This window comes from Camarhynchus parvulus, chromosome 3 (genome assembly GCF_901933205.1).
Source record: "Camarhynchus parvulus chromosome 3, STF_HiC, whole genome shotgun sequence".
NCBI classification, from domain to species: Eukaryota; Metazoa; Chordata; class Aves; order Passeriformes; family Thraupidae; genus Camarhynchus; species Camarhynchus parvulus.
Window position 1 is genome coordinate 4,104,274 of NC_044573.1, and position 25,599 is coordinate 4,129,872.

Consider the following 25,599-nt stretch of genomic DNA (forward strand, 5'->3'; position numbering starts at 1 on the left):
TATTATTATTTTTCCTTCATTGTTTTCTATAGGACTGTGTCATTTTTCAGTAGCAGGAATTACATGTAGCCAAATCTCTGCTTCAGCTCAAAGAAGGTGAAATTCTGTATATTCTATTAGTCACAGGCTGCCTACTATTCCATAAATCCTTGGGAATTAGTTGTCAGATCTGGAATTCTCAGATTCCCCTCCTGCTGCATGATACTACTGGACAGCTTTCTGCTTATTAATTCTCTTCCCATTGGTCTTCTGCTCCAGTTCCTGACTGGATCTGATGCCATTGTCCATTCAGGAGTCTGCTGCACTTTATTCCCTTCACTAAACTGATGGATCCTTCAGCAGCCAGGACTAGAAAGGGGGAATATCAGGGTTGGGTTTATTTTATCCAGCTGTGGGGAGGAGTGGGGTGTTCTCCAGATTCTGAGCCACACACAGGGACTGAACTGCTTAGTAGTGATTAATGATTGTGGGTTTTGGTATTAATGAGTTTGGGTTTTATTTCCCATAAAGGATGTGCAGTTTTAAATCAATCCAGTTTAATCTGACCACTTCTCTCTCCAATTGACGTTTTGGGGGGTTTTAGGTGCTCTGCAATATCATGAATGTGGTTAAAAATGGAAGCTTTGCGCATCAAGGGTGGCAGCAGTCTTAAAATACCAGCAGCTGGGCTGAGTGAGCAATTTGCACATTGATGCACCAAACAAGTGTGCACCTGCACAGGGCTGTGCTCCATCTCCTTCCCTGGCCTCCCCCTTGGAGCTGCAGGAAATGGGAACTGATGAAAATCTTGCTCTCCAAATACTTCACATCCTAATTGAGTTCAGGTCCCCGCTGCATTGGCTGGAGTGGAGCCAGGAGGAGTGCAGGCACCACTCACTAATGGTGCAGAGAGACCCAGCACCCCCTTGGTGTGCCTCAATGGGGCTTTTTCTGGGTCTAAAATATTTTAAAAGAAAGGAGGGGTCAAAAAGGCAAAAATGGTTTTGACAACCATCTTCTAGTTATTTTTGACATAGGACTTGCTGAGGATACTGAGGTGCCTTCATATTTTTGACTGCAGCACTCAGGGATTTTTGAATGTAGCTATGAGTCTTTTCTAGAACGTTTTAGAATGTAAATACCTGGAATAATTATTTAAAATACAGACTCTTTTTTTGTTGTTGCCCAGTAGGTACAAGCTTTTGGAGTCCAAATTAGAATCAACGCTCAAGAAGTCTCTGGAAATAAAAGAAGAAAAAATTGCTGCTTTGGAGGCTCGTTTGGAGGAATCAACAAATCTAAACCAGCAGCTGCGTCAGGAGCTGAAAACAGTAAGGAAAAGGGCATTTTTCTGTAGTATTAAATGAGCTGGTGTTATTCCTACACTTTTTGGGTAGGACAGCAAAAAATGGGCATCATTCAGGTCATAGAAAGCAGGACAAAGGTGTGAATGCTTTTAAGACTGTGTTGAAATGACATGAGAAGTTGTTGAGCTTATTCACTGGCCATGAAAACGTCAGCTGGATAAATAACCTGGAGTTGATTTGATTTGATTTGGGATGTCATTTCCAGTTACATTTTCTGGCCTACCTTGAGCAGCCTGAGTGGATTGGTTAAAAAAGGAAATTCTATCAATTCAAACAATTCTTGGTTGTAGAATTTTAGTATAAAAGTTAGGGGGGTACAGTTAAAAACACTGAAATAAAATAGAAAGTAGAGGTCTGGTGTTTGTTGGGCTTAAACTGCCCATATCCATAAATAATTTGTGCATCATCTCCCCAAACATGTGCAAAAACCAAATTTACAAATGCAGTAACAGCACTTCCTGTTCTATGAGAAGGGTCATGGTCAGGTAATAAAGTAATAAATTTTGCTGTACAAAATGGAAAATTCTAAACCTAACCTAAATTGTCCTAAATAATTCCAGGTGAAGAAGAACTATGAAGCTCTCAAGCAGAGACAAGAAGAGGAAAGGATGGTTCAGAATTCTCCTCCAAGAAGTGGAGAAGGAAATCCGTCTGTCAATAAGTGGGAGAAAGAAAATCAAGAGACTACTAGAGAATTACTGAAAGTTAAAGATAGATTAATCGAGGTGGAGAGGAATGTAAGATGTGTTTTAAATATGGTTCTGGTGGTAATCATTTGTGGTGAGCTGTTGCAGTAATGCAAATGAGGGTGCTGTTAAGACACTTTAATTTATCACCTTGTTTCCACCCCAAGCAGAATCTGAATTAAATGCAGTGTGTGTAGCAGCTGGATTCTGCTCTCTGGGATGCCATAAAGCACTTGACAGGCATTTTGAAAGGAAATGTGAAAACCTGGATTTGCCCTTTGGCACGCACAGCTCTCTCTCCAATCCCTGTTACATAATCCCTATTTACACCAGTCCTGGAGGTTCCTCTCCTCTTCCTCCATAGGTGCAACATCTGGTCCCTGTTTTTCCAGTGATAAATCCCCCAAAGTGTGTTTGTTCTGCAGTTTTATCCCACCCTGTAAATCTCTGCATGCTCCTGCTGCTTTCCATCTTCTGGAGAACACTTCTGTGTTATCTTGGAGTTCCTGGAGCAGCTGGGAGCTGAGGTTTTGTGTGGTTTGCACCCGCAGAACGCGACGCTGCAGGCGGAGAAGCAGGCGCTGAAAACGCAGCTCAAGCAGCTCGAGACGCAGAACAACAACCTGCAGGCCCAGATCCTGGCCCTGCAGAGACAGACCGTGTCCCTGCAGGAGCAAAACACAACTCTGCAAACTCAGAACGCCAAGCTGCAGGTAATGCTGCCTTAGTTTGCTTTCAAAAATAAAATTAAAGGCTTTTTTTCCAAAGGAAAACTTAAAATACGTTGTTACGGTTAGCTTTAAAATTACGTTTGGCTTCCTGCAGAGACATGGGAAAGAAGGTGATGTGAAAATAATCTGCAGTCTGCAGTCAAAAATAGTTTGTTTGCTGATGAATAACTACATTTTTAGAAATCTCTTTTAATTTTGTCCAATGTAAAATCTTGACTTTATACTTAGAAGTAGAGTAGGTTCTCTTATCCAGTCTTCCAAGATTCCTTGAGATTTTATTGTATTTCTACATCTAAATTAGATCAGGGAAGTAGTGTGTCCAACCATATTCTAATAAATTTTATCTATTTTTATAAATATTAAAAAAGCCCAAAAGTAAGGCCATAGCTACAAGGGAAATCAAGGTACTTAAATACAGAAGATTTCAAAAAACCAAAAGAAAATGGAAAGCTACATAAATATGTGAAGACCTGAATTTAGATAATTGAGAGGCAGTAAAAAAGGTAATGTGGGACCATGGAAATGATACAAATGGTTGTCCCCAGAGTCTTGCAGCTCTTGTGGCCAAAATTCAAATGCTGCCCTTATAGTTTAATAGGGTTAGTAAATATGTGTCTTTTTTCTTTAAACATTAAATATTCTTGTTAATCAGTTTAATGCTTTTGGTGTTCTAAGACTCAAAACTCCTTCAAGAGAGGATGAAAACCCCGCAGTGCAGCAGAAGGAGTAGAGTGTCAGAAAGGATGGAGTGCTGATGGAAATCAAGATGTCAAGGACTGTTTAAATGGAACAAATGATGCATTTGGTGAATACCTGGAGCCTCCTCCTGCCTCTTCCTGGAAAGCAGAATGTTGTTGTCCCATGGATGCACTTTCTGCTGCCACGTTGGAATGTCATTAGTGCCCAGCACTCCAGTCAAACAGGGCATTGGTGCACACCCTGTGCCACCTCTGGTTGTTAAAAACCAGTGGATATGACATGGAAGTGTCTCATTTAACCAACTGAGAGGGGATTGCTGGGATTCAGAGCTCTCTGAGGGCTTTGTAATTCCCTTCATCAAAAAACCCCAGGAATATCTGTGTGGTTCCTTTTTTGCCTCATGCCCAGCTGAGCAGTCCTTTCCTCTCTGGCAAAACAATTCTCCATGAACTGCAAATCCAAGTGGAAGTTGAAATATGTTCAGGAAAATCAAAGTGATGAACTGTTGGCTAAATCTGAAGTGCAGGCTGAGCTGCTCTACCTGGACTGTGCCAAAACTGTTCCTCAGCAGCTAATTCTTCTCTTCCTGCTGATACCCATGAGGAGCAGCCAAGGGAAAGGATGTCTGAAAGGGTGACCGGGAATTCTGACCTAACCAAAGTCAGGCTTGAGCCTGGGAAGTTTCCCAGCACACCCATGCCATCAGACATGACTTCATTTCCAGTGAGGGATTCAGCTTTCTCATCTGTAACAAAGAACCCTGCAGTTCCAGCAGGAAGGGATTTGTTCCCTGGTAACAGCAGGAACTGAAGTGAGAGATGGAGGTTTTTTTTTCCTTGATAGATACCCCGAGGGTATTAGAAGGCTCAGGAGTTTGGGGTTTTCATCTCTTGCACAGGAAAGAGAAGGAAGCTGGTACAGGTCAGGTGACAAGCACCAGTTCTTTAAGATACCCAAGGATTTCTCCAGAGGCACAAAAAGTGAAGTTGTTGGTTGATTGGGGCTTTTTAAAACTGTTTAATGTTGAAAGCTTTAGTGTATTAATACACATGAATACTGTTGTGGGACAGTTGTTGGAGAGCTGGTGCTGTTCCACAAGAGCACAGAACAGAGCATGGGGAGTTCCTTCCAGGTGCTGTTATTTATCTCCCTCTCTCTGTTAAATGGACGTTCCTGTTGGAGCTCTCATTGTGAAGGAATGTGTGGATGCCATTAAGATTTCATGGTGACACTACAGAATTTTTTAAAAATTAATTCTCCATGCCAGTGTGAAAGTTCCTTTCATTTTAGTCATGTCACAGATTTGGCTTTTATCAGGATCACTGGTGATCCATTTCTCTAAGGTATCTCGGTGTTAGGGGAAAACAGCCCTGTCAGCAAGATAACATTTTAACAGATTTTGAAAGGTAAATAATAATTTGATCCATCCCAGTCAATTTAATCACATGCTTCAGTGCTTTCTGCTAAAAAATACTCCTGGAACATTTTGAATTGGAGCTGTCTCCTGGGATGTAAGAAGAGGTTGTCTGTGGCATTCACATTCTCCGAAAAAATTCCTTTGCCCAGGATTTTTCTTCTGGGAAGCTGAGAAGCCTCAGAGAAGAGGAAAACATTTCTTAACTCATTTGCTTCTCCTGTGTTGTGCTGATGTGGAATGTGTTTGGAGATTGTTTATCCACAGGTGATTGTTCCATTGATTCTGCTGTGAGTTGTTTTCACTCTTTGGCCATTCGGGGCCAAGCTGTGTTGAGACTCTGGGAAGAGTCATGAGTTTTCATTATTATCTTTTTTTCATTATTATCTTTTTAGCATTCACTGAGTAGCTTTTCTGTGTTCTTTAGTATAGTATTCTTTAATATAATATAATTATGTTATATTAATAACATAATATATTAATATTACTAATGTTGTAATATAATATGATATTATAATATTATTATACTATTATATATTATTATATTATATATTATAATATTAGTATAATATGTTAATATTATTGATACTGTAATATTAATATAATACAATAATAATATATAATAATAATATAATATAATAAATTAGCCTTCTGAGAACATGGAGTCAGATGCATCATTCCTGCCTTCATCAGGGCATTCCCTACAAATCCAGCAGTTGCCAATGGAACAACCAGAGGGTTGAGCAGGGTTAAACCCAAGAAATCTTTAGGTGGGAGATAAAAGAACTGAGAGTGCTCCCCGTTTGCGGCTGCAGGTTGAGAATTCCACGCTGAACTCGCAGAGCACGTCCCTGATGAACCAGAACGCGCAGCTGCTGATCCAGCAGTCGGCCCTGGAGAACGAGAACGAGGCGGTGCTGAAGGAGCGCGAGGACCTGAAGGGGCTCTACGAGGCCCTGCTCAAGGACCACGAGCGCCTGGAGCAGCTGCACGAGCGCCAGGCCGCCGAGTATGAGTCCCTGATCGCCAAGCACGGCAGCCTCAAGGCTGCCCACAAGAACCTGGAGGTGGAGCACAAGGACTTGGAGGATAGGTAAGTACTCGGGAGAACAGGCTGCCGTTCAGTAGGAATGGCTCTCTGTGGGGTACCGGTTTTTGGTTTCTCTGGGTGTGCACTGAAGGCACTTGAGACAGACAGTATTTCATGTTCAGACTCAAGTGTTTATTATTTCTCATCAGTAAAACAGTCTCACTGCTGTGAGTTCAGCAGCTTTTCATTGGCAGGCACAAAATGGCCAACAATCTCTCGTTACAAGGTCTTTTAAGACTAAACTATCCAATTAAGAACTGACACCTAGATATTTCCCTTTTAACCCAATAACTGATCCCAAAGAGCTGCAATGGGGACTTTTCTGCCCAATTACAAAAAGCCACCCAAACCCATGAAGAAAGAGGAAGAAGAAACCCAGGATTGACACCCTGTTCCCTCCATCTTGCTTCCCTCTAAAACATACTAAAAATCCCAAAACCTAAATTTTTCACCAAGTGGGACACCTACACTGCTCTCTATAATCTATTTCCCACTTTTGTGGATTCTGGTCTATCTTGAAGTCTAGGAAACTTTCTTCATGAATGAGGCTCAAAGTCAGTGCTCCCCTGGGAGTCAGGGCACCCCAGAGCAGACAGAGGAATATTCCCTGTGCACTGGGTTTCCACAGCTTTCTAATAAAATGATTGAGTGATGGTGATTTTATTCATTCTGTCCCTAGATTATGACTTGAACAGAGGCCATTTCATCAAAATCCCTTTTTTTTTGGTCATTCCACAAAAGGAATTGTCTTTGCAGGTACAATCAGTTGTATTGTCTTTGCAGGTACAATCAGTTGCTGAAACAGAAAGTGCAGCTGGAAGAGCTGGAGAAGGTTCTCAAGACAGAGCAGGACAAAATGCTGCAGCAAAGTGAGAAACATGAAACTGTGGCAGCAGAATATAAAAAGCTTCGGGATGAAAATGAAAGGTAAAGAGAGTTCTGAGGACCTGCCAGTGCAGCCTAAACAAGTGGGGGGTTCTTCACGTTTCTTTGACGCCTGACGCTGCTATTCCAAATATTCACAATCCCACAAAAATAATCATTATATCCTGAGGGGACATGTGGGACAAAGGGGCATGGCAAGGCCCAGGAGGGACAAAGGGAGCCCAGGAAGTGTGTAACCTCCATGATTGCCAAAGTTTGGGCCATTCCTGTTTTTTGTTGGTAAGAAATCCTGGCTGTTTCAGAATTCTTTTATTCTGAAAAGTGGCATCTTGAAACCAGTTGTGACATAGAGATGCTGCTTTGTATTTAAATATACAGAGAGCAGTCCTTGGCTCAAAGGCAGAACACATTCCTAGGAAAATCAGGCTGGGATAACTTACAGTATGTGACAGCAAGGAATTTGTGTGTATATTTTCTGGAGTAGTTGGAATTGTCATGTTTCAGAGGGAGTGTGGGTAACAAATTCATTTCCAGCACTCTTTGATGGTGTCTTTGCATCGCAGGCTCACTCACACGTACACTCAGCTCCTGAGGGAGAATGAAGTGCTCCAGACTGACCACAAGAATCTGAAAACATTATTGAACAATTCCAAACTGGAGCAAACACGATTGGAAGCTGAGTTTTCCAAACTCAAAGAACAGTACCAGCAACTGGATATTACATCAACAAAGCTGAATAACCAGTGTGAGGTATGTGGGAATTCTGCTGCTTGTAATGGCTGGAATCGCTGGAATATTTTTATAACTGTATTTATGGGTTCATAAAATCATATGAAGTGCTGGAGCATCAGTCATTTATAGATAATGAAGTGAATCCAAAGACTAATTAATTTGCCTGCTGTACAGGCAATACACAATCTCAGGCTCATATTAGGGAAACTGGTTTCAATTATTTAAAGCATCAAAGAGGCTTTTATCAGTTGATATATGGCTTCATTTTGAGTTTGATTTAAGAACCCCTGTGTAGACCTAAATTTACTTGATAATCTCATTATCTGTGTGTAAAACACACTCACATATAAATGCATGGGCAATTTCCTCTGTTGTAACAGCTGCTCAGCCAACTGAAAGGAAACCTGGAGGAGGAAAACAGACACCTGCTGGATCAAATCCAGACCTTAATGCTGCAGAACAGAACATTACTGGAGCAGAACATGGAAAGCAAGGATCTCTTCCATGTGGAGCAAAGGCAGTACATGTGAGTTGTGAAAACAAGGAAGTCACTGGGATTAGGGCAGTGACACCAATACCTGCATTTTTCTAAAAAAGTTTCTGTTAAATACAGAATGTAAGATGTGTGCTGTCTCTGAAATGTTTCTCTTTAAAATAAGAATTTCAATGATAAATTTAAAACAGATAACTCAAAATATCAACATTGTATTTGTAATTCTAAAGGATCAGTGCAACTGTGTTCATTACTGATGGTGGAAATAAGGAATAAAATTGATATTTATTCCTCATCCTACTACTGGCAAAGTTTAGATTTGTAATCACTGTCTTTGTAGATTGGTAATATTCATACATGAGTATACACACATTGTAGATTAATTTGTAGATTTGTAATTTAAGCTTCTTTCGTGGACTTGAGAGAAGAGAAATATGCTTATCTAAATGATAGAGCACTTTATTTAAAAAGGAGGAATGTGTAAAAAAGGCAAGTGGAATTTTATTCCATTTTATATCATGAAGTTAAGCCTAAGGCTGATTTGTTTGCTGTATCTCTTGCTTTTTCAATAAGAACCAAGGGTTATGTGAGAATTCCACACAAAAGGTGGCAATTCTTAGATAAGAGATTCCTTGAGGAATGTGCTGCCCACGCATCCTGTATACATTTTTGAAGCATGAATTATCATTAATTTCTGTTTGCAGTGACAAACTAAACGAATTGAGGCGGCAGAAGGAGAAGCTGGAGGAGAAGATAATGGATCAGTATAAATTTTATGAGCCATCTCCACCAAGAAGGTACTGCTGAACAAACATGATGTAAAATAAACCAGCTCTAAAGCACGGCAGGCCTGTTCTGTTCCCGCTGAAAATGGAGATTCCATTACATTCGTGGGAGCAGAATCACGTCTGCCTTGCATAAAAATTAGTTGGCTCTGCAGGCCTAAGCAGTGTGTTGTAAATGCAGTGAATGTGCTGTGGTTTTGATGACAGAAGGGGCAACTGGATCACGCTGAAGATGAGGAAGCTGATCAAGTCCAAGAAGGACGGGAACCGCGAGCGCCTCAAGTCGGTGACGCTGACGCCCACGCGCTCCGAGTCCAGCGAGGGATTCCTGCAGCTGCCCCACCAGGACAGCCAGGACAGCTCCTCCGTGGGCTCCAACTCCCTGGAGGATGGGCAGACCCTGGGCACCAAAAAGAGTAGCAGTGAGTACTGCACACCGCTTCGTTCTGTGAATAAACCTTGGCTAAATGTTGGAAACGACTGCGTGTTGTGGAGGATTTGTAAAGATCGTTTCTAAGTCCATAGGAATGAAGCCTGAATTCATTTATTAAGGGCAAAACTTCTTGCAAACTCCCTGAAGTGTTTGAGCAGAGCTAGTTTTGAGCATTTCTGTATCTCAAAATGCAAGTGTTGAAGTACACTCACAGTGCCTGGGTAAGGTGAAGCAGGCGCTGGTACTGGGTGAGGTGAGCCGGATTTGGGATAGAATGTCAGGTGTCACCATAAGGACCCTTTTTGTTTCTCCCTCTTGTCCCAGCATGACTCTTTCCCCTTGTCTTGGAAGTGTTTTCCAAGCTGTGGCTGTGCTAACATCCTTGAGTTGCTAAAAACACCTTCTGTCTGAAGGTGTTCCCCCAGCATCTCACAAAACAAACGATGAAATTTGGATATGCAGCAGGAAGTGTTAATGTAGAAACACAACCTGTTAAAAATACAGGAATTGTTACTGGTCCTGAAATTGGAGTGAAGTGGTTGAGAGGGAGAATGAGGACCTACAGAAGTGTGATTAGATGGAATATTCCAGACACAGTTTGCTGACTTTGAAAGATTTGATAGCCATCTCACTAGGGTGCCCCCATTAGGATATATAAGGCCAGATTCTGTTTATTATTATTTATTATCTATGTCTTTTGTTCTTCATTTTTGGCATGAATCATAAACTGCCCAGTTTCTCACAACTTGAGAGGTAGTTACAGCCAAGTTATCAGGATGTAATGGTTCTGCTTAATAGCTATGCACCAAAAGCATTTTGGCTGTGCATGTAAAAGCATCAGAATCCATGTGCATTAACAGTCACTTCCAGTGTTTGCACTACTACTTTTAAATTTAATGTATTGGGTTTCAAAAGACAGCAGGTCTGGGGTTTGTGCCAGCTGTGAATTATTACAGCCATTATGATGTGGTTTTTCTTCTTCTGTGCTTCTTGCAGAAGCTTAGTCAAAGTTTAAACCATCCTAAAAATGCTATTTCAGGAAAAGTTAAAATCAGATCTGTATTTTTTTAATAACTGAAGAAAACAGTTCAAGGGTACATTTTAGCACTTTTGTTACTAACTTACCCCTTTGGGGAGCTCAGCCTTTTTCAGTGTAACCATCAAACCCCAGGTACTTTTAAACTTTTTTTTAAAAAGCAGCTGTTGCTTTTACATCCAAACTGTGAGTGGTGTGGAACTGGGGAGTGACTGGAGCTGTCCTGGATGTGTGTCAGTGGGAACTGGGAGTGTGCACGCTGTGGTTCAGCCCATCTGCATCTGTGTCAGCAATGTCATGTTCTGGAAGGGCTTTTCTGTGACAGTTTTCTTTGCATGATCCTTGGGACCTTGTAGTGTGCAGTTACCCTCCTGGGGAGCCACGGCTGCAGTTACGGTGGCTGAGCCTCAAAAGAGGTTTGAAGCTGTTCAGACCTCATTAATTTTCTACTCCATGGACCTTGCTCATGTTTCCCTTAATCCCAGTGTATTTATCCACAAACTGGAAGGGCTGATCTAATTCCGGATCCTGACCTTCCTCCATTACACATGTCGCCATGGAAACCACAGTTTTGGAGAGAATTCGGATGCATTTTGTGCCAGCTCAGCTTGGACAGTCTCTGAGGCAGAGATCTGAGACAATTTGTGCCTCACAAAGCAGAGAGAATATCTCAGTGTGACGAGTGCTGGTGATGGTGCACATTTTGCAGTCTTCTTCTGCTCCTAGAGTGACTGTAAGTCCTGAATCCTGGGATTTGGGTCCTTTCTTTTCCATGGGAAGCAGTTTGGCAGTAGCAACTTCCACTGAAGAGCTACAGGAGGGAGCAAACACGTGAGTGCAGCCTGCCTGTGCCAGTGCTCAGGTGTTGGAGCTCCCTGTGCTGGCTGAAGGCAGCTCTGGCTCTGGAGGAGTTCTGTGCCTCCCCGACCTCCAGCAGCTGGGAAGGAGCTAGTTCCAGTGAGGTGGAATGTCCTGAGTGTCCTTGAGGAGGCAGGAGAAGGCAGCTCACCTTCCCTGGCACAAACCAGTGATGTTTGAGCTGGAGGACTGAGGATCTGACACAGAGATCTCCAGGATACACAGGGCTCACACCCCCCATTCCCTGTCAGAGATACTGATTTCTAAAGTGTTTGCTGTGTGTGACATCTGTAGTTTTTTCCTCTTTTGTGGGTGGTGATGGAGATTGTGTTTTTCCAACACAGGCCACTTTCTCATGCAAATGTTTCCAGGTGAGCTGTTATCTCCCTGGGAAAGGTGATCTTGGCACAAAAATCAGGTTACCCTGTTCTCAGAGAACACCACCTGAGGTCTCACAGCGTGGCCAGAACCTGTGTCTGATCCCTGTGGGAAGGAGGGGGTGCCTGGAGGGCTTTTGCTGTCCCAGCACAGGTTAATCCTGCAGGAAGGGTGTGCTCCTGACTGCAGGGCTTCACCTTGGCTTTTCATGCCTCCTTGTTCCCAGGTACTGCCCACAAATTATCATTGATCACCCTCAGGATCAGGTGAGTGCCACGGACCTGACACCTGCTCTGTGCAGGGCTTTTCCTCTGGATGGGGCTGTTCTGAGCTTTTCCAGACAAAACCCAAGGCAGGCACAGAGGGGATTTTTGTTTTCTGTGGAGAAATACAGATATCTTTTGCTGGCTTCCACTTTGGCCATTTCAAGAAATGAACAAGTTCCCAAGGAATTAGGGCTCTTAGAAAACTGCCATCTCTACTAGAACACCAGTAGCAGGTATGCCATGTCACAGAGGGAATAAAAGGAGTGTTCTGGGCTCCCAGTACCGAGGCATTTTGAAGATTTCTGCCTCATATTTTCTGTGCATGAACAAAAACATGTCAGAATTTTAATACAGAATTCCCCAGAGGATTTCAGGCAAGCAGGAGAGTTACAAAATGGAACATTTCCTGCTCACTTGAGGAATTCTGCAACACTCACCACTCATTCTCAGCTCAGAAAGCAAGAAGGTATTCATGGAATAGTGAAAAGAAAAAGAACAGTTGGTTTCTGCTGTAGCTCTGCCCTCCCAGGGTTAATTATTAGTATTACTATTCCAAGACATTTTCTGAGGTGAATTCTGTGCAGATATTACTGACAGTTTCCCCCCCAAGCATTTTGCCTTTTGATGCAGGGTTTGCAGGACATCAGTGGTTGCAGGGGAGTTTCCTGGTGGGCACAGTTGCTGAGAGCCATAAATCAGCCCTTTTGGAGGGGATCTGTGTTAATGGACAGGAAGGACAGATGACTGAAACTGTCCTTGAGCATCCTCTGGTTACTTTTTCATAAGGTTAGGGAGTTTTTAGTGAAGAGGAGTCAGTTATCTTCCATAAAGGATTACAGAGGGATGAGTTATTTTGTCTGTAAAGGCTGACAGAAGTTACAGAGGAATTTTTTTTTCCTGTGCTGTCTTGATGACAAAGAGTAGAGATAGAGCAGAATGACCTCTGTGGTTGGATTGGTTTGTGAACCTGTTCCTGTGGGTGCAGGCATGGGAAGAGCTGATGGAGAGGCAGGAATAGGGAATATCTCACTGCCAGGGTAGCTCATGTGCACTTGTAAATGGTATCTATGATATATATGCACTGCTCTGTACGCAGAACTGCTGTGTGCCAGGCTGGGGGAGCAGGGCACACCTCCCAAAAGGGGCTGCAGAGCCTGGTCTGACAGACCTCTGCAGAAACCAGAGCTGCTGTCATCTCTGCAGAAATCACCACTTTGGGGAATTCCATCCTGTGTCCCCTTCTGGATCTTTCCATGGTGGCCCCTGTGCCTGGCATCAGCCCCCAGACTTACCCCAGGCAGGTCAGCAGTTCCTAATGCAGAGTTCCTGACTCCAAGGACAAGATTAACTCGTGACTTCCCCCTCCTCCCTCTTTTAATACTATTTGTAATTTTAACTCTGTAATTCTCCTGGTAGAATTTAACTCGGTTTTCCTTGGGCCCTCCCAAAACGTTACACCAACACTCACATTTGGATTTTCTTTTGCTGTTTTGGTTTTTTTTTTTCCTTTGGTGTTTTTTCAGCTAAAATACTTGCACATTTGAAGTATTTTACCAAAATACTGCCCACAAATTATATTGATCAGAAGGCCCTTGCAAGTTTTCTATGAGACAGTAGAAGACCAAAGTTGTTACTGAGCTCAGAATAGAAGAACTGAAGACTGATAATAGACTGTGTCCTCTTAGATTTGCAGGCAAAGCATTACAGAAGTTATTAACCCCCCAAAATAACAATGTGAACATATTTTAACATAGAAATTGTACTTAGAGTTGCTTTCATTTTCAGCTTTTTTTGCTTCACATTTTTCTTTATGTTCAAAAAAAATGCTGTTTTTCACAGTAAAAATTACGTAGTGGTCAATTTCTGTAACCCCTGCAAAGGAGTTACATTTATTTTTTCAAGAGTTTCAAACTGTATTACCCTCTGCACTGTAATTTTCAGTGCATTTCTGAGTGATCTATGGAAGTTTTCCTGTTTCAGTGTACTTTCATATTTCATTATCACCCAGAAGCAGGAGAATGATATCTTTTAGCATAAGCATACCTAGCTTAAAACCAGACATTCATTTCTGTCCTTAGTTTCAACATTTAACTTCCATCTGTTCTTCTCCCTTTTTTTCTTTCATTTCCCTGTTTCCGTTTTTCCTCATGCTATGACATAAAAGTGGGTGCACTGAAAAGACTGCCCTTTTTGAGGAACAGACCGAAGGAAAAAGACAAAATGAAGGCCTTCTACCGTCGCTCCATGTGTAAGACTTTATGACAGTTCAGCTTCTTCTCAATGGCTACACTGGCTTCCGTTACTAATTTTTCACTAACCTCTCCCTGGACTGCGCTCTGTTTTTCCTCCTCTTTTGCAATGTGCAAGTCCTGCTACGGTACAAGGAGCTGGAGCTTTTCTTTTTTATTTCTCCCCCCTCCCCTTTTTTTTTTTTTTTTAAAAAAACTTTGGCACTGAATACTTTATGTGTGTGCAGCTGTGCACACACACGTAGCCATGCACATGCATATAATCTATTCAGTGCCTTGTGACTGCATATATTTGTATACATAGCTGTCTATATACACATGGCCCCATGTGTATATGAATTTACAGTGCACTGTGTTAACGGAAATACTTTGAAATGACACGTTTGTAAGCCTTTTGTTCAGAAGTCACTGTAATTTTTTGTTTGTTTGTTTAAAGCAAGTGTAGGAGATTGTGCAAGGCTCTCTGGTGGTCTGTCACTCTGCGAGCGTTCATCAGTTCTCGTTGCCAGAATGCTGCATTGATTTCTTTTGTTTCGTTTTGTTTTCTAATGAGGGGTGGACAGTTTTCTCGAGTTTGGGGAAGGAAAGGTGAATATCATCAGCTGTGGTATTTTTCAGATCCTCTCTCTGTTGCTCTGTAAACCCCAGTGTGCCTGCAGTAACCTGCACTGTACAAGGATCCCGTGGCAGCGCCGGCACTCCGTTGGCTGAGCACCCGTGCCCATTTTGTCCCCGCTCATCCCATTTTCTCACGGCAAGCGGCTGGCAGAGCCTCTAACAGCACCTGGCGCATGGCGATCCCTGCCAATCCCATTTCGAGCACCTCCCTGGGCTCAGGAGCCCCAATCCCCTCCCTCCCTCCCTGCCGAGCCTGTTGCATGCGATACCCGGGGTGTGGTTTGCTCCTGCCGGCTGCTGCTGCTGCGGGCGCTTTAATGCTTAGAAAACTGTCCGACCTTTGCAATGCAAATTAACAACCCGAGCAGGTACATTGCCCACGCTGATCATTTGCTTTCATTTGCATCCCAGCCATGAATGACCTGGTGCAGTCCATGGTCCTGGCAGGAGGACAATGGACAGGTAGTTCTGAGCATCTGGAGGGTCCTGATGATATATCCACGGGTAAAAGGAGGAAGGAATTGGGAGCTATGGCCTTCTCTACTACAGCAATCAACTTTGCCACTGTCAACTCCTCCACAGGCTTCAGATCCAAGCAGTTGCTAAATAATAAAGGTATAGGTAGAAGCTTTTTGCACCCTGATGTAACTATGTAAATATTGGTTTGACTTAATGTTTTAAGTTTTTCAATCTTAATGATTGAGTTGCAGTGCTAAGATAATGAAGCGGTTTAATAACTGCAGTTATAAAATGTTTCAAGGTTTTTCCTACAGAATGTTTCCTAAGTAAAAATTGATTGCTTTGAAAAACATTTTAATTTTTACCGTTTTACCAATGATAAGTATTTTAATAATTTTTCCACTTTATTTTATTTTACATCTTCCTTTATGTCTCTGTGTGTAGATACTACATCCTTTGAAGATGTAAGTCCACAAGGTATTAGTGATGATTCTAGTACAGGATCAAGAGTTCATGGTAAGATGTGAGCTTTCATTAAATGAATTAAGGATATATGATGTGAATGTTAATGAATTCGTGAAAGTACAGTGAATGGCATCATTGCAATGAGCATGCTCTCTCTGATTTTCATATCTCTCTAATGTATTGTATCATTTCTTCAGATTCTCCTTTCTCTCTTAACTACTACATCAGACAGATGTTCTGTATCTCTGGTAGAAAGTATTTGTGAAGTGCATCTGAACAGGATCAAAACATTTTCCCTTTTAGTGGGAAAATGTTTTCACTTCCATTTGGAGTTAATAGTAAATAAAGGAAGTTAGCATTTCAATCTTAAAAAATCAAGTCCAAATCTGGCCTGAGTTTTCAATGTTTGTTGTTCAGCAAACCCCAAATTTGCCATGTGCTGTAGTTTATAAAATACTTAATGTTCCTTCAAGCAAAGCTTTGAAGTGAAAAATAGGCTATTAATAGAAGTGGAGTTTTAACTGTGCTATAAACATTTACAATGAGTACAAGCAGCAGACATTTTGGAGGCTACTAACAGTGCATTTCCCTTGTATTGGCTTAGGAGTACAGGACTTTATCTGTGCAGATGCTCTTGCTCCTCCTGTCCGTGGCATTCCAGCCCTGTGCAGGGTTCCCTGTCAGATCTGTTGTAAGTGCCCTGACCACAGCAGCCCCTGCATGCCCCTGTGTGAGCCCTGCTTCCCCCCTGAGCACTCAGTTTCAATTCTAAACTAGACTCTCTCTCTTTTCCTCTCCTCTGTACCTCGCTATTCCTGTAGTGCCCTTTTCCAAAGTGTCCTCTTGGACCGCCTGGAAATTCCTTCGCTTTCTGATCTGTAAGAAACCACTTTGTTCCCATGGGCATGTTCAGCCTGGGAGGTCGTGCATGATCCTCTGAGCATTCTGGCAGCAGAATGTGAAGGTGCAGTGTCCTCTGCTAAAATGTTGTTCATCATGGTGTCTCCTAATTTTCCATTCAGCTTCCAGACCAGCCAGCCTTGATAGTGGCAGGACATCCACTAGCAATAGCAATAACAATGCTTCACTCCATGAAGTCAAAGGTATGCTGGGGGTGAATTCACATCCGTGCTTCATTTCCATTCTTTTCTCTGTAAGATCATCTGTAGAGGTTTGAAAACCCCACAACCAAAAACCTCCCACTGCACAGCACAACCTGTGCTTCTTTGAGTGTTTCACAGCCTTCATTCCCCAGATATGAAAGCACAGGTATTTTATGGTTTTAGTAAATATTACAAACGTGGTGGTAGTTTTTAAGTTACCAACTGTTTTAAATCAAATCTAACCTGGATAACATTGTTATAATAAGAAAAATAAGAATTCCCCCCCAAATTACTTTAAAAGCTTTTTAAGCTGAGAAGTTGCTCCTTTTTTTTTTTTCTCCAAGCATCCTCCTGCACTGCACTGCTGCTGTGAGCTGTGTGCTGTACAACTGCACAAAATGGCACATGTGATTCGTGCTAGAAACCTTTATATTTTGGTTTTAATAGATTATTAGCATAGCTGGATTTATCAGTAATCTCTAAATTTCATGTATTAAGAACCCTGATGTATTTTTGTATCTCATGGCTTTTTTAGCTGGAGACTGTTGTACAGACTAGACTAGAGCACTGCCAGCTCAAGACTTCATTTTATATCCATTGCTTGCATCTCTTAGATGGTGTCTGTTTGTCTGGAAATTTAAGAATGAATGCTAGCTGAATATTTCTAATAGTGTATTTTATATCTGTTTGATTGCTCCCTTCTGTAAAAGATCCCTTGAGGTCCTCCTTGCCCCAATGTCTGTACAGGATTAGGCATTTCCACTGCAAACAATTTATCTTGGTTCAAACTTCATTTCATTTCTTAGGAGTGACATGAAGCTGGAAATACTTGATTATCCATCAGTATTTTTTAAGCAATTCATAGTTCCTGACAAATAAAATGAACTGGTGTTGTGGAATTTATTTTGCATCTAACACCATGTGCTTCCTGCAGGTCCCAGTTGTAACAAACTAGGAGTAACAGCAGGAATTTTTGGAGAAGCAGCATTCCTGAGTAGTTCTTGTTGGAGAAAACATTTTCTTTCCACTCAATCCTTTGTATTTCCTTTAACATTTAATTACCCTGTGCCTCTCAGTGGTGCTGAATAAGAGTGGAGATGTCTCTTTAACCTCTTGAAATATGTTATTATGTGGGTGGAGGCCCAGATTATAAGTGAAAGGTAGTTTTTATTTTTAAAAAATTGTGCCATGTTTGAAAAGCTGCAAAAGGTAAGTCAGGGTAGTGTAATTTTACAGAGTAAAAAATAACAACTGGGCTTTTTTTAGTTTTTTAAATAGAATGAATGCTAACTGTACCTGGTAACAATCCAGGTTTCAGTGGGGTTATAGAGGTTTACAGCTTCTTGGTGTGTTTCTAATGGAAATACTTCCTGCCTTCCCCCAAAGCAGGTGCAGTGACCAGCCAGAGCAGGCCCCAGAGCCACAGCAGTGGGGAGTTCAGCCTGCTCCAGGAGCACGAGGCCTGGTCCAGCAGCAGCAGCAGCCCCATCCAGTACCTGAAGGGCCACACCAGGTCCAGCCCCGTGCTCCAGCACAGGACACCTGAGAGTCACAGCAAACCCCCCAAAACGGGCTCCCCTGGCAGTGAAGTGGTCACCCTGCAGCAGTTCCTGGAGGAAAGCAACAAGAGGAACTCCAGTGAGGTCAGTGTGAGAGGATTTAACTACTCAGTGCCCCATCTGGGGGCTCAGAATTAATGCAAGGCACTTTTGTAGAATTCCTGAAAGATTTCTTGGAGCTGTGGGTCACACCTGCACTGAGAGGTCACAGGCACTGTCTCCTGATGCACTGTCTGGTTTCTCCAGCAGGAAATCTGTGGAATTTTGCAGTTTGACCCTCTGTGGTCCCTGGGTTGGGTAGGAAGGTCAGCCTGTGCTGACAAAGGTGTGCAGTGCATGTGCAGAGCTTCGAGTGGATTCACTCTTCTTCTTCCAGTCCAGCAGTAGCTGCTGTCACATCTGTCCTGTACCAAGCACAAGGAAGATGTTTGACTTCATTCCCTGAGGAGACTCCTCTCTGCTTCAGTTTCATCTTCTTAACAGCACTGGGAAACCAAAAGTGACCTTGGAGCTTATTGAAATCTGATAGGAGTAAGATGAAGGGAATGTTTCTGTAAATCAGGGACAGTTTCTAAGAAGCCCCAAATCATCTCATCTCTGCTGGCTCTGCATCCCTGGTTCTTGAGCAGATCTGCCCAAACTCCTGTGGGATATCATGCTGTAGGATAAAGCCAGCCAGTCACTGTGACTGGGGCCTCTCAGGGGTGAGGATCCAGGGTTGTCTGAGGCAGGTGGCACAGATCTGGAGAAGATTCTGCATTTTTTGGCTCTCACCCATGGTCTCCCTGAGAAGGATGTTTGGGTTTTAAGCACTAGACAATGCTCTTCTGGCAATATGAAATAGAAACCCCCACCTAAGTCATCAAGCCGGGTCTGCTGCTGTTCACAAATCCCAGAATCCCTTTGATAGCCTCACAGACCCATTCTGGGTGGAAGGGTTTCAAGCTTTCCAGTCTCCTGCCAGAGCATTTCCCTAATTCCTTTAGCTTAATTCTTCCCTAGTTGTCTCTGGTACCATTTTGAAAACAACTGCAGTCTTTCTTCACTGAGTCTGAATATTCTTCACCTAAACTCTTCTTTTGTAAACTGTACAGAAAACTCTTAAGTATGTATCATAAATGTTTAATGCTGCTTTTAGAGATGAGAAATTTAAAAAACCCCAAATCTTTTAGAGTTGTTCACTTATGTCCACAAAAATTGCTTAAGAAAAGATAACAATTACAATTTAGAAAGGTCTGTGTGCTGTTTTCACAGATGAAGTCTGCAAGTGAAGAGAACCTTTTAGATGAAGTGATGAGGAGCTTGTCTGAGTCCGCGGAGCTGGCGGGGAGGGAGAAGCTGCGAAAGCAGCCGGCAGCTGGCTGTGGGATTGTGAGATCCCTGAGTGTCAGAAACACAGGGGATTTCTCAGATGGACGATCCCTCAAACCAGAGCAGCCGGTGAGGCCCAGCCTCAGGAAGGCTGAGGATCTCTACTTCAGTAGCTCTCCCATCAAATTCACCCCCGGCGCTCAGGGGAAGCCCCGCTCCGTGAAGGAAAAGATCCAAGCGACGGTGACCCAGCGACAATCCAGGGACTGCAACCCCTACGCCACCTTACCTCGTGCCAGCAGCGTGATTTCCACGGCAGAAGGCAGCACCCGAAGGACAAGCATCCATGATTTTTTGTCTAAGGACAGTAGGCCTCCCGTGCCCGTGGATGCAGCCCCGGCTGACAGGAGTGCTCCGCCCAGCTCCAGTGAGTACTCGGCTCTGCGGGTGTGCTCTCCTTGTGTTCACTGTGTGCCTGCCCGGGGGGAGCGTGGCCCGCAGGGAGAGGCAGCTGCCACGCTCACAGCACGTCCTGTAGGAGGTAACTCTGAGCTTGCCAAGCCTTCCAGGATGGAAAGGCCAGGTGGTCGGGAGAGGACTCTGCCGAGCACGGGTGTGTTCTGGGATAAAGCCAGCGGATCTGGGAGCGGCAGTGCAGGGTCCTTCACTGCGCCCCAGCCCTTCTTATCCCTCAACACCGAGTTAGTCAGCAATATCAGTGGATTGCCCCCGAGATCCACCTCCAAAGCAGCCGACCAGGCAAACGTGTCAGCATTTAGGTCAGTGCTGAGGAGCCAGGAGCAGCCTTGTGCTGCTCCAAAGGCCCAGGGTGACCCACGGGCAGCTCTGACCGGGGACCCTGTCCCTGCCCCCGGCCCCAGTGAGGCCCAGTCCCCGCTGCTGGTCTCAGAAGATAACCAGACCCTGTGGTATGAGTATGGCTGTGTATGAAAGAAAGCTGTGTTATTAAATATTTATGTCTAACATGCCATAAAGGTGTTCTCTATGTCCACTGGATGACAGAGGAAACCTCCCTCCAATGAAGGAATCATTGCTGGTTCATCCGCGGGGTGCTTGTTCCCTGTGGACTGTGGCATGTTTGAATGTGGAATTGTAACCCCACCAAAGTCTGCATGAAACATTAATTGCACTGTGTATATTTTGCATGCCTTTATAATACAAGCTCTATTTTTATTTGTCACGCATTGCAAACATTTTGGTGTTTTCCTGTTGGTTACTGCTGCATGTTAAAGCAAGCGCATGCCCGGCACGGCGCAGGGAACGGCATTCCTGGGACAAGGACAGCACTGGCAGTGGAGCTCAAGCTCTCAGGGCTATCAGTAATACACTGAGTATCTACCTGGAGGGGAAAAAACCTTTTTTTTCTTCTTTCAAAAATGAGGTATTAATGGAAAGAAGCATTTGGAGATATGTCAGTGTCTTCTTACCCTTTTCATTTATGCCGTGTCGTGGCATAAATGCACGAGGAGCAAGTGCCCAGCAATCCAAATAATTCAGTGCCTCTAGTTTGCACAGTAAATATTAGTTACTGTCCATACTGAGTAATAAACACACAAGACCATTCATAATCCTGAACAGCAATGATAATTCTTACAAAGAGGTGATAAATAGTTGCACGATACACAGCACTTGTCATGAAAAAATGACCTTTTCCACCTTTGCCTTTGGTCTGCTTTGTCTTTCCAGTCGTGGGTACAGCTGTGGTGAAGTGTTTGGTTTTATCAGGGGTCAAATAACAGGCTCCTTGTGATGCATAGGAATAAAAAACTGTCTTGAGTATGGTGGAAATTCATTTTTTCTTGTCAATGGAAGTACTACTGATGTAATAGAAAACAAATGGTGTAACAAAATAACAGAAAATGTTAAGTTAATGCAGTTGAATAAAAGAAAAAATAACAAAGTTGCTTGCAAGGTTATGGGAGGATATGAACATTTAAGCAAATAACTCCTTAAATTCCAGATGAGCAGCTAAAGAGAAATGTTGAAAAGTAATTAGTTAATGTGCCACTGTCTCTGCACATGCTTGGAACTTCTCAATGGTAAATTCAGAGTTTAAAATTGTATCAGATTTAAGCTATAATTTAAGCTAGGCTTTGGACATGAGCACTTCTCTGCAAGAGGACATTGGTTATGGCAGTTGTGGGAGCTAAAATACGTTATAAAAATTTTGAATGACAGTATAGCTAGAGGCAAAATAATTAAAATTGAAAATATATATTGAAAACAAGTGTCACATTCTGTTTTGTACAATTGCATTTATTCTGCCAGCAGTTTTGTGGCAGTCACAGAACCACTGTGTGGGCTGAACTTCTAATTCCTTAGCACCCAATTAGGGCAGTGAATCCATAGCTCCCAAGGAAGAGCAGCAGCTATCCCATGTGGGAGTCTGCAAGGGCTCTGTTTTATTTGGGATGAGAAGCCCTGCAGTTCAGGAGCAAGGGGAGGATATTGAGTGTGTGTGGAGAATAAAATTACTCTTGGAGGATGTGACAGTCCTTCCCCAAGTCTGTACCACTTCTTGTTACTGGGCTGATAAATCTCTCACTACTCCCAGGACTGGGCACAGTCAGTTATTGCTGTGTTCCCTCTGGAGCTATCTCAGCAGCAAAAGTGTGAAAAATCTGAGCTATATAATCTCAATTTCACACGTTTACTCTCACAGAGCAAGACCAGTGTTCTGGTCTTGGGTTATGCATTTGACTTCAGTTCATCTGTATTTGTGTTGGGATTAGGTTGGAGGTGAGGAGCACCAGCATCCCAAGTGATGTGTGCACAAGGCATTTTGCAAGTCGTTTAAAGAATTACAATTCTAGGGAGCCCTTAATACAAACTCATCCTGAGCTGCCAGGGTCTGGCTTTTCTTCCCTGTGCCCTGCAGAGCCACTGCTTAGAACAGGGTTTGTACCTGCTTTAGGTCAGCTCTGGCTGCAGAAGCCTCGGGTGTGGTGTTGCCTCCTCCTCTTGCTTAGGTTCTTAGGCAGTCACACCTACAAAAACTTCCAGTATTGTCCTCAGCTTCCCTCTTAAACCCCAGGGGCTTTGGAATTGCCAGGCATGAGTGTCCTGGAGCACCAGTGTCTCCAGTCTGCTGGAGCTGGAGACACTAACCTTGTCCAGCTCAAGCCACTCTGCTCTGATTTATAAATTTGCAAGGAATTGCATTTCAGTTCTGAGGAGAATAACTTGTTTTGTTCCACTGAGTTCAGCAGCAGCAGAATGTTCTGCAAGAGAGTGTTTAATGGCTCTGAATAACATCTTACCAACATTTGTTTGTTACATATGAAAAAAAGAAAATGTTGTCATGGACAGAAGGATCTTTTTTCTCCTTCACTTTTTGGATGTTTGTGGATGTCTGTCTATGTTCAAGTAGTGGAAGGTTCCATGGAATTCTTTCCATTCCCAATCCCTGCTGCTCCTCTGCCCCATGTGCATGGCGGGATGGAGCCCTTGCTCATTCCTTGGTTCTTGCTGCCTTGGGCAGTGCTGAGTTAGGACTTTGCATGAAACTGATAAACACTAAATATGTGGCTGCTGCCCAGAAAGGTTTTGTTGTTCAGGCTCAGCCGTTTGCTCACAGTTGAGGTTTGCCTGGCTCAGGGTTTGCTTGATGCTTTGCTTTCAGTGACTGGTGAGTTCATATCTGCATTTTGCATGTTTGAGCTGTTGCATGCAAAGACAGTTTTGTGCTTTGTGGAGCTGAGTGTGAACGTTTCTGTCGGTGCGCAGCAGGTCAAAACACAATGAAAGAAGTTCTCTGCTAGGGCCAGTCAGCTATGATTGCACCTCATTATTGCTTTTTATTTCCATTCATGCAGAAATGTAGGGTTGGTGTAGCTAAAGGTGACATGTGTCTGACTGTGGCTTTAGGAGTAACACCTGGCTGCTGTAAATGCTGAGATGAATGTCAGTGAGTGTAGCTGAGCAGGCACTTGCAGTGAGTTTCTTCTGTCCCTCTCCTCTGTCCTTTCCTCCTAAAAACAACCAGGAAGTGTTCATGTATCCTTTTGCTCTCCTAATGAGTAGAATTTGTTTTAATGCATGAGGGGTTTTTTTTCATGTCCTGATAAACACAATGAATAACCTGAAATGCTTTTCTCTGCAGATGTGGAAGCTATCCCAGAAAGCAGAAATTCAAAAAGCAGGTCTAGGGAGCAACAAAGCTCCTAATTCTATTACCCACTACCTGAGCTGTGGGCCAAGTGGTGAGTTTCCTGCCCAACCTGTAAATGAGATGAATTTCATTTACAACAAACTAACAGCATTCCATCTCAGCCCCAGAGCACATTGCATTAACCAGATGTAAATCCTGCTTGCTTCCCTGGCTTCTCTCGTGCTCACTTATTAGCCCAGGGCCGGTGGCTCTCCAGAGCTTCTTCCAGAGGCAGGGAACCTCATCCTGCTCAGCCTTTTGCCTGTAAAAATGACATTTATTTTTAGTTTTCCAATCTCCTGAAGAAGAAAGTTCAAAGAAATCCCATTAAGAAATAATACTGTAGTCAGTTTTTTAGACAGGGACAGGTAAATCTGAAAGAAGAGTTGAACAAAACTCAGAGTATTCAGTACCCCACAGAATCTGTCTTTTTATAAAGCTTGGTTTTGGTGTTCTGTCCTCTTCTCGACTTCCCTGAGCCCCTTTGGTGCATGCTGTTAGTGCTGTTAGTGACTGAACTCTGTGTGTTGTGCCTCTACACTTGAAGCTTTTTCTTACACTCTTTTCTCTTTCTGCCTTTCGACTGAACACAGAGAGAAAAGTGTCCTTCAGTATCTCAGTGTGAAGCCTTTATATCTGAAGTAACAAGACAGCGACTGTAGGAATCATTAATAAAAATTAAGGGAATTTTTTACATTCTTCGTGACTAGAGCAGGCAAGAAATAAAAACCTACCTACCTACCTTCCTTCCTTCCTTGAATCAAGGAGCTCTACTGGAGTCTACTGCCGAAAATGTGTAGATGGTCTTAGGAATTATTGCACATTGCACTGTTAAGATCTACTGAATAAAGGACAGTTCTCATCTCCCTAAGGACCAAGGATTTTAAGGTCTCAAGAATTACTCCAGGGGAAAAAAAAAAAAACAAAACAAAACTTCTTTTATCTTCTGTTTTTGAAATTAGCCACTGATTTGCTTAAGCTTCTGCTAATAATTAGCCAAAACCCCCCAAAACTAGCAGTTTCTATTTACGTCTGTAAATCTAAAGGAAATGCTGTAGAATTTTGTTGAAATGGACTGTATATACAGATACAAAAACCTCACAGCTACTGGCACTTCACTGCCTTATTTGGTTAGCATAATCTGCATGAAATTGCTCTTAAGAAAGTTTATGCTGATTTTTGTTGCATACTGCAAGAGAAAAATTTGTTTACATCCATGGAAAAGCTTGGTAACTAACAGAAGTGGGAGTCATGGGATAATGGTATTATAGAGACATTGTTTGTCCTTTGTGTTTTTTACATTCCCCAGTTACTCTGCATATGTATGTTCAGATGTTTCTGACAGGAAATTGTCGGGTATGGTTTCTCTATAACTTTTATTTTAATAGAAGGCTGTTTTCCACAAATGCCATTTCCAGGATAAGACTGTCTTACGATGTTTGTGTATTGACTAATTTTTTTTTTTTTTACCGTTTGTCTTTTGACATGAGCTGATTGTGGCTTAGGAGATTTCTTGATGGCAAAAAGAAATGTAAATATCATATGCATTTTACAATCAGTTCCCTCTAAGGTTATCTTTTACTAGATACATTTTGTTCATTATTGGTTTATATTAAAGTCAACAAACATTATTGGTACATTTGGTGGTCGCATATATTTGTGTGGAAAGATTTGCAGCGAGCTCAGAGGAAGTTGATGGGAACTGAGACCCAAAACGAGTTGTTCTATTTTATTAAAGCCAGTAAGCACATTCCTGTTCCTCATGTAAGGGGCTGAGTTCCCTGTGTCACCTCTGAGTGTCCAGCAGGCAGGTGCATAATGTCACCTGCAGC

At 42.8% G+C, this 25,599-nt stretch overlaps 1 protein-coding gene across 1 annotated transcript in view; it reads left to right on the top strand.

Annotated features, from left to right (window-relative positions):
• CCDC88A (coiled-coil domain containing 88A) overlaps positions 1–24,685 on the top strand; it is a 67,641-nt gene extending 42,956 nt beyond the window's left edge. Inside the window, 17 exon segments of the mRNA XM_030944285.1 lie at positions 1,172–1,310; positions 1,907–2,083; positions 2,584–2,745; positions 5,692–5,969; positions 6,750–6,893; positions 7,415–7,601; positions 7,964–8,109; positions 8,781–8,873; positions 9,069–9,283; positions 13,997–14,080; positions 15,111–15,314; positions 15,603–15,674; positions 16,646–16,726; positions 18,113–18,369; positions 19,540–20,023; positions 23,720–23,819; positions 24,361–24,685. Of these exon segments, the coding sequence (XP_030800145.1) occupies positions 1,172–1,310; positions 1,907–2,083; positions 2,584–2,745; positions 5,692–5,969; positions 6,750–6,893; positions 7,415–7,601; positions 7,964–8,109; positions 8,781–8,873; positions 9,069–9,283; positions 13,997–14,080; positions 15,111–15,314; positions 15,603–15,674; positions 16,646–16,726; positions 18,113–18,369; positions 19,540–20,023; positions 23,720–23,784 (2,788 nt within the window). The 3' untranslated portion in view covers positions 23,785–23,819; positions 24,361–24,685.
• Positions 24,686–25,599: the final 914 nt, after the last annotated feature.